This window comes from Zalophus californianus, chromosome 1 (genome assembly GCF_009762305.2).
Source record: "Zalophus californianus isolate mZalCal1 chromosome 1, mZalCal1.pri.v2, whole genome shotgun sequence".
In the NCBI taxonomy this organism is placed as follows: domain Eukaryota; kingdom Metazoa; phylum Chordata; class Mammalia; order Carnivora; family Otariidae; genus Zalophus; species Zalophus californianus.
Window position 1 is genome coordinate 213,440,820 of NC_045595.1, and position 12,859 is coordinate 213,453,678.

The 12,859-nt window shown below is 57.7% G+C and overlaps 1 protein-coding gene across 1 annotated transcript; it reads right to left on the reverse strand.

The window, feature by feature from the left end:
- Positions 1-9,363: 9,363 nt before the first annotated feature.
- Positions 9,364-12,859, reverse strand: CSTB (cystatin B). The gene is made up of 3 exons (XM_027581735.2): positions 12,704-12,859; positions 9,913-10,014; positions 9,364-9,732 (listed from the first exon to the last, which is right to left on the reverse strand). Exons 1-3 carry the CDS (start codon positions 12,767-12,769, stop codon positions 9,604-9,606), a joined length of 297 nt encoding a protein of 98 aa, XP_027437536.1. The 5' UTR covers positions 12,770-12,859; the 3' UTR covers positions 9,364-9,603.

Sequence of the window (12,859 nt, forward strand, 5' to 3'; positions counted from 1 at the left end):
AGGAAAGGTCCTGTGGGTCAAGGACAGCTTGTGGGAGGGGCTAGCACATTGTGTTCCCTATTTTGTGGCACGGCAGGTCGAGTACGCACTGTGTTTGCCCCCCCGCCGCCTTGCCAGGAACAGATGCATCGAGCCCTGGTGCCGGTGCAGAGATGGGTACAGGAGGGCAGCGGGGGATGCCTGCCCTTCCCTGCTCGGTTCCGCATTCTGTGCCAGCCAGAAGCCAGGAAGCAAGAGGCCCCTCGAAAAGCCAGCTGCAGCTGCGCCCGCCCCTCACAGGAGAGGGTGTCAGCACCTCAGGGAGGGGCTGGGGCAGAGTGCCAGGGGAGCAGCTCCCAGATGCCTCTGGCAGAGGCCACAACCTAGGTTTTGACACCAGGCTGGTTGTCCGCTCCTGGGGCAACCTCCCTGGCCCCACTTTGCCCAGAAGTGTGAGGACCCCCAGGTGTGGCTGCAAGCAGAGAGGGGTGCCCATCCTGAAGACTCAGCCTGCCTCAACCTCAGCACCTGGCCCCCGAGCCCCCATCCCCACTCTGGGGGGTACTCCTCTCCCAGGAGCCCACAGCCCGCAGGATGGGGGGGGCAGATGGCGGCCCCTGGGAAAGTAAGCCCTCCCCAGGGAGCCCCCTTGCATGTGTCCCACATGCAGGTCCTGTCGTGCAGCCCGCACCCCCTTTCTGCGGCAGTTCCCCGTGGCCTCCGGACCACTGCCAGCCCCTCAGTGCCGTGTTCTCCACTCCGATGAAGACTCCCCAGAACCAAGAAACGCTGGCTCCATGTTGTTCCATGCACTTTTCTTTCTTCCCAGTCTGTCCACGTCCTGAGTGTCTTAACTTATGCATGAGTGCCCAACAGCCCGTGCACAGGCTCGGCGGTTGGCTCCCACAGCGGGCGCAGGTCAGGGTATCTGTGTCCCTGTCCTGTGTCCTGGTTCTGAGGACCGGGCTCCGCTTAGCCCTGGGGCAGAGCCCAGCCGCCTGTCACTGCCAAGCAGAGCTGGGGAGATGGCCGTGCCACCAGCCAGCAAGTTTCTCCCCCTCTTTTTTAATGTCGAGAGCAAGGGGAAGGGGAAGGAATCTAAATGTGTCTCTCCCCAGTGGGACGACGGAAAAGCCTCCCCGGAGCTATGGTGTAGGGCAGAAGGGCTCGCCGTGTGTGTCCGGTGGCCTTGGGGCACACCCCGCAAACCCCGTTCGATTCCCTGTTCTTTATCTTTTATTTCAGAGGCTTAGCCTTCGTGTTCCACTCAGCTCCTTTGCTTCCCTTTACTATATGTAGGATGATAATTATTCCACTCATAAAGCTTCCTGTCACATCGTGAACTTTCTGGCGGGATCCAGGACGTGTTCCTCTGTCTCCTCTGACTGTGAAGCCCCGAGCACTGGGAGAGGTGGTGTCGGGCCCTCTGCACTCGGCAGCGGGAACCGGGCGTCCTGAGAGCCTCTGCAGAGTGCGGGGCTCCTGTAGAAACAGTCAGGGGCGCCTGGGTGGCTCAGCTGTGAAGCGTCTGCCTTCGGCTCAGGTCATGATCCCAGGGTCCTGGGAGCCTCCTTGGGAGACTGTCCAGCCCTCCAGCTCCCAGCAAGGTGTGTGTATCCCGTGCTGCTGCTGAGCCCCTGCGATCCTAGGCTCGGTCCTCCGTGCACAGAGAGGCCCTGGCTTGTCTGTGCTTAGAATCTCCCACCCAGAAGTCCACCACGGTCATTAGCAGTGGTTTTTTTTTTTTTTTTTATACAGGTTGGGTCCAAATTAGAATTAATCTTTGTTTCTACTTTCCATAGTTTAGTAACATGCAAAGTAATAATTATATATTTTGAGATGAGAGATGTATTGGTCCTAAATCGCCTGCTTATGACCAGAGTACAGATTTCAATAGTTTTTCAAAGCTTCTGTGAACTTAAAGATGAATTACAAACTATCCTTTTTTAAAAACCATTTTCAAAAATCATTGCCAAGTTGTGCTAAGGTAATCGTGTTAATCTGCATTATTTTTGTAATATATGTCAGCGATGATACAAATGATGCTTTTGTCGTCCCGTTCTTAAACTTGCTGCAACCAGTTTTTAAAACACCGGCTAATTATTCAATGGACTGAGTGTGGTTTGGTGAAACTGCCCTAATGAACACGTGGTGGGTGCTTTTCATGTTCGGCCGGAGGCCAGAGCGCGCTGCCTGCACCATGATGCCTGAGTGCTCAGTGCAGATGTACGATCCCCTCCCACCTCCATCATGCAGGAAAAGTAATGCTGTGTGCTGGAGATGGAGGGCAGGGTGAATCCTTGCCTCTGGGGAGGAGGCGGGGGGGGAGCAGGGCCAGGCGGCTGGGCCCTGGCATCACTGGGTGTCCCGAGGCCACTCCTGACTCTGCCATACCTCCTTGCTCGACCTCGTGTTCACTCCCAGATGAAATGTACGGTAAAGGAGGTGACAGCATTCTGACTGCTGGATTGGCACCATGAGCACACCCTCTCCTTATCCTTCCTGCCCTTTGATGGGACCACGTGCCTGGGGCTTCGGGTCTACATCTGCCTGAATCAGAGGCCCCCTGTGAGCACTCTGTTTCCCACACCAGAAGAGCTGGGAGTCCCTGTCTTCCTTCTCTGCCCCCCACCTGGTTGTTTGGGCGTCCCTTAAGCACGCCTCCCCGTGGGACGGGGTTTCGATGGGAACCGCCCACCCCATTACCTGCCTGGGCCAGAAATCGGGGAAGGAAGTTTGAGTGGGCAGAGGGGATCGTGCGCAAAGCAGGACGCTGCGAGTGTGGTCCTCGCCGTCTGAGTCTAGGTGGGAGCCGTGTGGCGCCCAGGCTCTGCTCTGCCCACCAGCGGGGCATGGCTGCGGAGCCCACCAGTGTTCACTGCATGCCACTTCCCGCTGCCAGGCTGCAGGGGGCCTCCCTTCTCATCCTGTCACTCCATGCAGCTCTTTGCACTAACACTTCCCTACAGAGCCAGGTCCTGTGTGTTCATAGAGGGAGCACAGTAGATGTATGAGCTGGCTGGGCGCTCAGAAGGAACCGCATCCCTGGGCGGGCAGCTCTGGGAGGCCAGGTCCACTGCCCCAAGCCCGGAAGCCTCGCGCTTGGGCCTGGTTGGTCTGGAGGGACGACACTCCCCCAGGAGACCTCCTACTTCATTTCTGCCCCGAGGTCACTGGTCAGGCTGGACCCTGGAAGCACAGGGGCACAGTGATCAAATGCCTGCACACATGTGGCCACAGAGCTGGTGTGCGCATGTGTGTGTCTGTGCTGTGGTCACTTTGTGGCATGGGCAGTCAGGCAGTCGAGCAGTCGGAGTGTCTGTGCAGGTGAGAAGTGTCCTGAACCCGTGTGTGTTTGTATATATAGAGAGCTCACTATGGTTGCAGAATCCAGCCCTGCACTTGCAGCCTCTGCCGGCAGGGGGTGACTAGGCAGGGTCCGGGCCCCACCTCTGTGCTTGCACACCTCACCACCCCTGTAGGGGGCGCTTCAGTAGTGCACAAGGTCTCCAGTGACTGGAGCCCGGTCTTGGGGTCTGCTCCCCAGGGGCTGTGCTTGCAGCGGGCTGGCCAGGTTCCTAAAATGCCAGGCTGCTCGTGCGCGTGTCTCCCTGTGGACTTGTGCAGGCGGTTCTCAGTATAAAACCGTTTCCGTTTTACTGTGTGCCGATGCTGATTAAATCAGTGTCTCATGAACCACCACGTCCCTGCCTGTCCTGAGGTTGTACTCACAAACGACACAACGTGTTCCTTTGCTTAAGACAGAATTTGATGAGTGACTTTAGTTCCGACTTAGAGAATATTTCCAAACTTTGTATTAACAGAAAGTTCTTCCCAGAATTTTCTTTTAAAATTCTGGCAGGGTATGGGCACCTGGGTGGCTCGGATGGTTGAGTGTCTGCCTTCGGCTCAGGTCATGGTCCCAGGGTCCTGGGATCGAGTCCCACGTCGGGCTCCCTGCTCCTTGGGAGCCTGATTCTCTCTCTGCCTCTCTCTCTCTCTCTCTCTCTCTCTCTCTCTCTCTCTCTCTCTCTGTCTTTCATGAATAAATAAATAAAATCTTTAAAAAAAATAAAATAAAATTCTGGCAGGGTAAACACATTTTAAAACCTTTCCCACTGTCAGAGACCAGCAGAGAGCCCTGAGCTCAGAGCAGGAGACTTTGTGTCCGTCCCTGAGCCCCGGCTGCCAGTGAACTTTGGGTGGGAGTGAGCAAGGTCAGCTGCAGCTCCTCTCCGCCCTTGGCCCCACACCAGTATGGGGCAGGTTTCCACCTTCTGCATCCGGAAGCCCATTCTGGTGGGAAAGGCCTTCCTGAGGCTGTGGGCCACTTACCTGGTGAGGGCGTCACTCACTGTCCCTCAGGTTGCCCGTGAAGCCAGAGAGCAAGGGTCCCTGCTCTTCGCCCAGCAGAATTGAGCTGAGGAACAGAGAGGGGAGTCTGCCACCCTAAACCTCTAAGCCGCATGCTCTGCAGAGCCGGGCAGTCTGGGGAGGGAGCTGGGGCGCCCCCCGCCACCCACGCTGTTCTGAGCTGTGGAACAAGGTCCCTGGCTTCAAAGCCACTGTATTTACTTTCTCACGTGGGACCCAGCTCCTGGCACGAGGAGGGTGATTGCCCAGGGAAAGAAATGGAGAGTTGGGCCTGGTCTCAGCCTTCAGCATATCCCAAAGAACAGAGGGGAAGCAAAATGCGCAGCAGGACTATAGACCCCCCACAAAATACCTGGGACCATTGTCCTGACTGGCGGCGTAGATGTTACCCTTGGGAGCGGAAGGTGAGTCCCTCGTGTACAACATCTAGCCCCCAAGGATGAGGAGTGTGTGGATGACGTTGTGAATGCTTTTGACCGTACAGCTGCATGCTTTCTAATTTAGAATTTTAGTTGGGATTTTGGCCAATGATTGCAAAACTGGACAGACAGGAGGGGACCGAGGCGCTGACTCAGAGCCTGGCCAGTGCTGGCCGGGGCCTTCCTGGAAGTGAACTCGGATGGTGGCGGCGGCTGCTGCGTGGGAGAGGGAGGGAGGGTGTCTGAGGTCCAGGTGGTGGTTTGGGCAGCCCCGGGGTCTCCAGCCCTACCCTCCGTGCGTGTGTGGATGTCCATAAAGTCCCTACCGGCACTGTAAGGTCCGTGTCTGTGTGCTATTGACTCATGATTATCCACAAATAAATCTCTTTCTGATGATGTTTTTGCAGTGCAGTGATTTCTTTTCCTGTGAGGAACTCCCCATTAATTATCCCCTAGTACCTGAAGCCCCTCGGCCCCCCGCGCAGCGGTGCTTATTGCTGAGACGCATGGGATGAGGCCCTGAACATGCTCCCCTCTTAAAGGAATGAGCCTGCCCGACGACCCGACCTGACCCCCCCCTCCGAGGCCCCGTTCTCCTCGCTCATCTGCTCTGTGCCCTGGGGGCTGGCCTGTGAGCTCCGCCGGAGGGCGGGGTGCTGGGGCGGGTGCGACTCCCTTTCCCCAGCCCCTCCGGGCCACACTCGGAACCAGCTTTAGCCACTGATCTGTGTCACTGCTCCTTCTGGGTTCCAGTGCCTGGGGTTCCGTTCCCTCACCCCTGGGTGGTGACGGCGCCGGTTGTACTGGCCGGACAGGTACCGGGCTCCCACTGTGATTCACCCACACCTTTGCGAATAAACCCGCAGGCAGTCTCCAGGAACACCAGGCTCCTTGCCTGCCAGAGAGGCGGAGGGGGGTGGGAGAGAACACGGGAATCGCTTTATGTCTTGAAACGTCCCACTCCACCTCTCGACCCCGCTGCGGACTGTCCCATGCCCCTTCGTGGGCCCGCAAGGCCCTCCTGGCGGACGACTGTGTGTGGCCGGCGTAACACACTTCCACAGATGCGGTGGCTTAGAGCGACGCTGACGCACCCACAGCGTGGAGGGCAGACAGGTCACGATAGGCGGGCAGGGCCGCTTCCTCCTGGAGGCTCCGGGGAGAAGGTACTCTCCGCCTTTTCCAGCTTCTAGAGGGGCTGCATTCCTGGCTCGTGGCCCCCCACGTCACAGCCAGCACTGTGGCCTCCGTGGTCTGACTCTGACCCCTGCCTCCTCTTCCGAGGGCACTGGGATGACGTTGGGCCCCCCTGAGAGTCCAGGATCCCCGCTCCAACGCAAGAGCCTTTGCTCAGTCACGTCTGAAATGTCCCCTTGCCAAGTAAGGTAACCTCCGCAGGTTTGGGGCCATCCTCGGGGGGGACCCACTTTAGCCCTCTGCGTCCTGGGGGTGTGAGGTACCCGGGTCCTCACACAGTCACCCGTCTCTGAGGCTCTGCATGGAAGAGCCAGCGGAGGACCACGCATGGCTGTCAAACCTCAACCATCGGGAGGATTCCTGGTTCGGGCTTCCCCTGGGGGGGTTGGGAAGGCCGGCCTGGAGACCACACCACCTCGGGCTTTCCCAGACTGGGTGCCCAGAAAAGAGCCTAGCCTAGCCCCACTCTTGAGCACAGTAGCATGGGGGGCGGGGGTGCCATCCCAGGCTGGCAGGTGAGGACAGGAAAAGGGACCAGGCAGGGAGAGCGAGAGAAGATGCCCGACAGGGTGTGACCTAGCTGGCCGGGCGGCCTGCCGGGCTTCCAGGTCTCCCGTCTTCTCCAATGGGTCGAAGTCCACCCCACAGGGGCGGGTGCCCCTGGGCTTTGGAGGTGTGCTGCCTCGCCCCAGGGTGGGTGTGGGTCCCACCGGGCTGGACATCGGTACCAGAGCTGCCGCAGCGGAGGCCAGGGCAGGTTGGGATGGACGGGCTGGGGACGCCTGGGGCCTGCAGAGGTGGGCCGGGTACGGTACAGTGACAGGAAGCCCTGAATCAGATGAGGAGTCCCCTCCTCCATCATGTGGTCACTTGCCAACCACCTGCCTGCCAGCCGCTGCCAACTCTGTGCTCGGGGCCCCCGTGCAGTGGGGGCGCCAGCTGGAAGGCCATGTACCCGGCAGGCCCCCAGTTCCTGCACAGGGCGGGCACCTGTTTGCATTCCCAGCCCCCACTGGGGGGTCACAGGGTTCCGGACGTTTGCCAGGGCAGCAGGACGGAGACGGCCTCAGCACGGTTTCACTCTGCTCTTCTCTCATGAAGACTGTTACATGGAGGGGCGCCTGGGGGGCTCGTCGGTGAAGCATCTGCCCGCCGTCTCGGGCCATGATCCCGGGCTCCTGGGATCGAGCCCCACATCGGGCTCCCTGCTGCTCCCTTTCCCTCTCCCTCTGTGGGCTCTCTCTCTCTCTCTCTCTCAAATCAATCTCTTAAAAAAGTGCTACGTGGGCATTTTAATAATTGTTGTGATTGTGTTCAGGTCTTTGATTATTTTACAGTAGGATTTTTCATCCTTTTCTCCCCACTTTTAAGAGTTCTTTATACATTAGCAGTATCAACCCTTAATCAGTTACAATTACGTTCTCCAAGTCTGTAATTGGGGTTGTAGATCAAAAGCCTTTGTCTAGCCTGGACTATAGAGGAATTCACACGTTCCTCTAGAATTCTCATTTTTTTCTAGCCCTTGTCTGCTGGAGCCATGTGCCTGCTTTTGCAAGGACAGAAAATGCATGAATGCCACTTCCAAGCAGCTCAGTGAGAGCCTCCTAGGCACCCCGCCTGGTGGTGACAGATTACCCACACCGATGATTGTGTCCAGTGCGTGAGTGACATCAGTTACTTGTTCCTCTGTCTCTAGGCCGACGTGCACCTGATCCCATCTGAGTCAGCTGACTGTGCTTTCCGCTGGCGCCGTGTTCTGGGAGCAGCTAGCGACAGGGTGTGGTGGGGTCTGCTCCTCTGAGCTGGTGGGGAAGCCGGGGGCCCCCTGGAGGGGCAGAACCAGGGCTGGCAGAGTGCGCCGACCTGTCCGGCCCGGGGTGGGGGGGGGGGATGCAGGTTAAAGCTTTGGGAAAAGTGACATTCGCCGAGAATTCTGGGCGGAGGAGAGAGGAAGCTCACCTGAGGGCAGCTGGGAAAGGCGCCCGCCTGCTGGCCCAGGGGGGGCTCGTTCCCACCTGGGGAGCTTGAGCACTGGGGTCTGTGACGCTCAGCAGTGGGCTGGGTCCCTTTTGCAGTCTTCTTGGCCCTGGAGAAACAGATGGTACTCCCAGGGGTGAATGGAGGAGGGCTCAGTGAGGGGCCATTCCAGGCGTTCGAGGGGCCATGGTTGGGGGGGGTGCGTCACCAGCCTGGCACGAAGGGCTACCTGGTGGTAAGTTGCAGAACTAGAGAAAAGTCCTGTCGTAGGGAGACACGGACAGGAACCCCACGGTGGTCCCTGCACTGAGGAACCATGGGGTAGATGGAAGAGCGTACGTCCCCCAGACCAGCTCTGGATTACTGTCCCCATGCTGAGTCGCAAAATATGCTCAGTCTTCATTTCAATGCAAAATCGCTTGACCGCCAAGAATAAGAGCCTGTTAGGAACGCTTTTTATTCTAGTTCAAGGACAGCGACGAGGACACGCATAGCTCGTATTAGGGTGTTCTTCAAAGCTTCGAAGCTGTTTGCTCACCACGCTACCCTAGCGCGCTCTTCCTTCCCTCGAGATCCGGCAGCCCGATCCTGCAGCCGCGGAGCCAGCTCAACGTGCCCCGCGCCGCAGACACAAAGAGGTTTGGGAATCCGAGACCAACATGAACCCTCGAAAACAACTTTCTGCCACGACCCGAACCACACAGACACCTCCCCAAGTCCTCCCTCTCTCCCGACAACAGTAACGTTGTGCCCTTTGCTTACGAAACGGAGACACAGGGCAAACCAAGCACAGGACTGACGTCACTGACGCAGGGACCCTCTGTTGAGAACTGGAGACGTGCTATTGCCCAGGAGCTCCACTGTACCCTGAGCCCACGCAGCTCAGAGCAGAAGTTCAAGAGACTCTGCAGGTGGCCGGTGCTCAGCGAGGCCGACTGACTCTTCTGCACGCCCTCTGTTACCTGAAATGTTACAGCCTCTTGCACACACATCTGTGTATTTCTACCAGAGCGTAAGGCGGTGTGTGAATGTGTCCAAGTACCCTAGAGCTAAGGGTCTAGAATCAGATTTACCCAAATCCTTTCATTTTTATGGGGGAAACTAGAGCCTAGAGACAGGATGGAGTCAAGGCATGAGTGTGGGTAGCTGTGGTTCGAACACAGGCTCCTGGAATCCTGGGTCCTCCACCACCCACTCATTGTGACCTTGGGCAACTCCCGCCCCCGGGGCACAGCTCCGCAGGGGGAGGGCGGGGGCTGGCCAGCTGCAGCCGGCGCGTGACCCACCCCCCCCACCCCCCCACCCCCGCACAGCAGCCACGTGGCGATAAAACCACCACATAAACACGTCCCTTCACCTCTGACGCTCCTCTATGTGATTATGGTTTCAGATCAAAGAAAACACCCAAACAAAGGAGTAAGTTCATAAAGATTTAAAAATATGTATTTAAAGAGAATATAAGCCCTCTCTAACAGTAATTAAGATCAGTGCCTGTGTTGACTTTGTCTCTCCCGCTGAAAGTCAGGAACAGAGTCGCAAAAGAGATGGTGACATCCCCCCCCCACCGCAAGTGGCCCCGTGTAGAAACGACATTTTTGATCCCAGGCACGTTCACAGAGGACAGAACCACATGGACGAGCCCTATTCAGAGTGGGAACTAGAAATACGCCAACTCGTCATGCCTGGCTTTGTTGGTCTGATAGCTGGACAAGGCCACAGGCTTGTTTTCGTGTGGAAGACTTCGAAATACTCGAAGGTGCACAAACTCATCATCGTCAACTTGAACCTGGAGAGATGGAAGGCGGTTAAGGTGAGTGAGGGGCAGGCAGGGCCTGTGACCCCACGTGCCCCTGCTGGGCCAGCCTGCATGCCAAAGGCCCTGGATAGGGGTAGGGGGATCCCTTCGGGTCATCAGCTTCCTGCTTGCCACCCTCCCGGCCACCCGCCACCCGCGGCTGACCCTCACCTTGATGAAGTAGTTCATCCCTGCGACCACCTGGCTTCTGAACTCCACAGCCTTAAATGTAGCATACTTCTTATTTTCCCGTTCTTCCAGCTGGGGTTTAACCTTGGGGAGGGGACAGAATGGAGAACCTTAGTGGCTTCGCTCCTATGAGAGGCGCTCACACAGGCTATTTCTCATGTGAAATGCTACACACTGGATTCCTGTATTACCCTTTACAGACTTTCTGTAACCCGATTGCTCTTTAGAGTGGAGGGACGCATTAACTCTTAGCTCTCCCCATAAAGCGCAGAAAACAATTCCTTCAATCTACCGGTTTCCATGGTCCTATTTCAGTAGATCACTGGCCCTTCCTGTTCTAGGAATATCATGGGATATTTTATTTTTTTTTTTTAAGATTTTTTTTTTTATTCATCTATTGAGAGAGAGAGAATGGTAGAGAGAGAACATGAGAGGGAGGAAGGTCAGAGGGAGAAGCAGACTCCCTGCTGAGCAGGGAGCCCGACGCGGGACTCGATCCTGGGACTCCAGGATCATGACCTGAGCCGAAGGCAGTCGCTTAACCAACTGAGCCACCCAGGCGCCCTATCATGGGATATTTTAATATTGTCACCATTATGGGCACCCGGATGGCTCAGTCAGTGAAGCGTCCGCCTTCGCCTCAGGTCATGATCCTGGGGTCCTGGGATCAAGCCCCGCATCAGGCTCCCTGCTCAGCCGGGAGTCTGCTTCTCCTTCTCCCTCTGCTGCTCCCCGCTGCTTGTGTGTGCATACACTCTCTCTCTTTAATAAATAAAATCTTTAAAAAATATATATTTTTACCATTACAGTACTATATGCAAATTTACAACCTGTTTTCAGTCTTAACACTTGAACAGTTTGTTTGAAAGGCTATACAATTTTTTACTCTTAAAATCAAGAAGTAAATCATTTTCAAAATTTTAAACTAGATTTTACATTAAATTTAAAGGTACTCTTCCATCATATAGGTGTGCCCCAATTCTCTTCACTATTTCCCTACTGTGGGCACTACTGGGCTGTTCCTGCATGTCTCCCATAACATGGGATGCAGCAGATACAGGGCTTCGCAGTAAAAAGCACTTTGCTGCATTTTTAGAGGATTTCTTTAAGATGCAGAGCCTCTGGGCAGAAGCTGATCCTCGTCTTAAATGTCAAATAGTATTCATACTTTTGGGTCAATCCTGTTTTCCAAGGTCTTGGCCTTTTAGGAACCGAGCATCTTTACGGCATAGGAATACAGGTTTGTTTTTTTTTTTTTTTTAATGTCATCTAGTTTAAAAGTTCCTCCCGGGGTTGACAGTAGGCACTGCAGTGTGCAGACTTCGTGAGGGAGGGACTAGGCTAGTTCCAGAGGGTTAGAGGTTTCTGTTAACACTGGCTGCAGGAGGCAGCCTTGTTCCTGGGAGGCAGGGGCGGCGGGGGGTGGGGTGGGGGCGGCGGTCACCATCCCTACACACAGTGAGTCAAAAGGCTGCCTGTGCAGCCTTCATGGAGGCGCCCTTGCTGGGGAGAACGGACAGAAGGCTGGACTCCGGGCAGCCAGGTGGGGAGAAGGCCGGCCACTGCCCGTTGTCACGGTGGCACCTGCCTGTCTCCCTGCCGCCAGTGCCTACCTGCGTCTGAACACTCACCTGAGACCCCTCCTTCGTGCAAGCGCCATGCTAGGTCTGCGTGGAACGGACTTTGCAGTTTACAAAACTAGGCGCTGGGGGTGTGTGTGTTGGGGGTGTGAGTGACACCCTCAGAACAGCCCGGGGGGGCTGGGAAAGGAATCACCTCTCCCTTCGCCGGCTTCGGGACTGGAGGCAGGAAAGCCCCGGGCTGCGGGCAAGGGATGGTAAGGACACCCGAACAGAGGTGGTGCAACAGGCAGCGTGGCCAGGCCTGGACCCTGCTGCAGAAGGGCAGCTCACCGACACCGGTGCCCACCGGGAGAAAGAGGGGGCTGGAGGTCAGTTAGCAGCCTTCAGGGGATCGGGCGGGGGCAGAGGACCAGGGAAGGCCCCAGGACAGGACTGGGAGGTGCTTGTCATTGATTGGCGCGGGTACAGAATGTCTTCGAAGCCGGTCAGTCCCAGGGGGCTCTTCTTGCGTGCAGCCCAGAGTGCTCCCCTAAGGAGTCAGTGCAAGCGTGCAGGAGGGGGCGTCCCTGCCTCTCCCCTCTTGGAGACCTGCCAGCAGATGGGCTGGCCGCCTCAGTTTCCCCCAGCAGCAACACCACTGCTCCAGGTCACTTTCCAATGGTCAACATTAAATGACCTTACACACGTTCGGCACTGCGCAGACAAGTGAGGAATTTCCTAGTCCCGGAAAAGCTGGAGCGGTGAGGAAGGGCTGGGCCCCCCAGCCCGCGGCTGCGGGGAAGAGCCCGGAGCCGCGGCCCAGGCGGGGCGCGCACAGCAGTCGCGGCAAATTCCTCATTTTCACAGGTCTCGTGGGGCTGAGTCACCGCCCTTCACGGCGGTCGGATGGCGGAGCCACCTGGGCCCGGCCGGGGCCGCCCGGCGCAGCGGGCCCAGGGCGGCGGCAGGGGAGGGGCGTCACAGCAGGAGCCCCGGGCCTTCTCCCCGCTCTGGACCCAGGCCTTCGCGGCCCCGACCCGCAGCCCGCCCGTCCCCCGCGCGCCGCCACCTGCTGCGGTCGTGGAGCTGGAACCCAGGAGGGCCGGCCCGGCCTCGGCGGCTGGAAGGCGCTCTGGGAGGCGACCCCAGGCCGGCACCCGCGGGCCCCGCAGCGGGGAGCCCCGTCCAGGGCCCCGCCCGCTCCCGCCTACCTGGTCGGCGATGGCCTGGGTCTCGGCCGTGGCGGGCTGCGAGGCGGTGGGCGCCCCGCACATCATGCTGGCGGCGGACGGAAGAGGAGCGACGAGCGGAGGAGGAGCGGCGGGCAGGGCTGCGCCCAGCGTCCAGGTGCCCGCTCTCCTTAAGGC

Bases quoted from the DNA above. Each gene is read 5' to 3' on its own strand.
- CSTB (XM_027581735.2), bottom strand. From the start codon at position 12,769: ATGATGTGCGGGGCGCCCACCGCCTCGCAGCCCGCCACGGCCGAGACC. The intron at 10,015-12,703 runs GTAGGCGGGAGC...CCCCTCCCCAAG, and splicing joins CCCAGGCCATCGCCGACCAG to GTTAAACCCCAGCTGGAAGA. The intron at 9,733-9,912 runs GTGAGGGTCAGC...CCATCTCTCCAG, and splicing joins GGATGAACTACTTCATCAAG to GTTCAAGTTGACGATGATGA.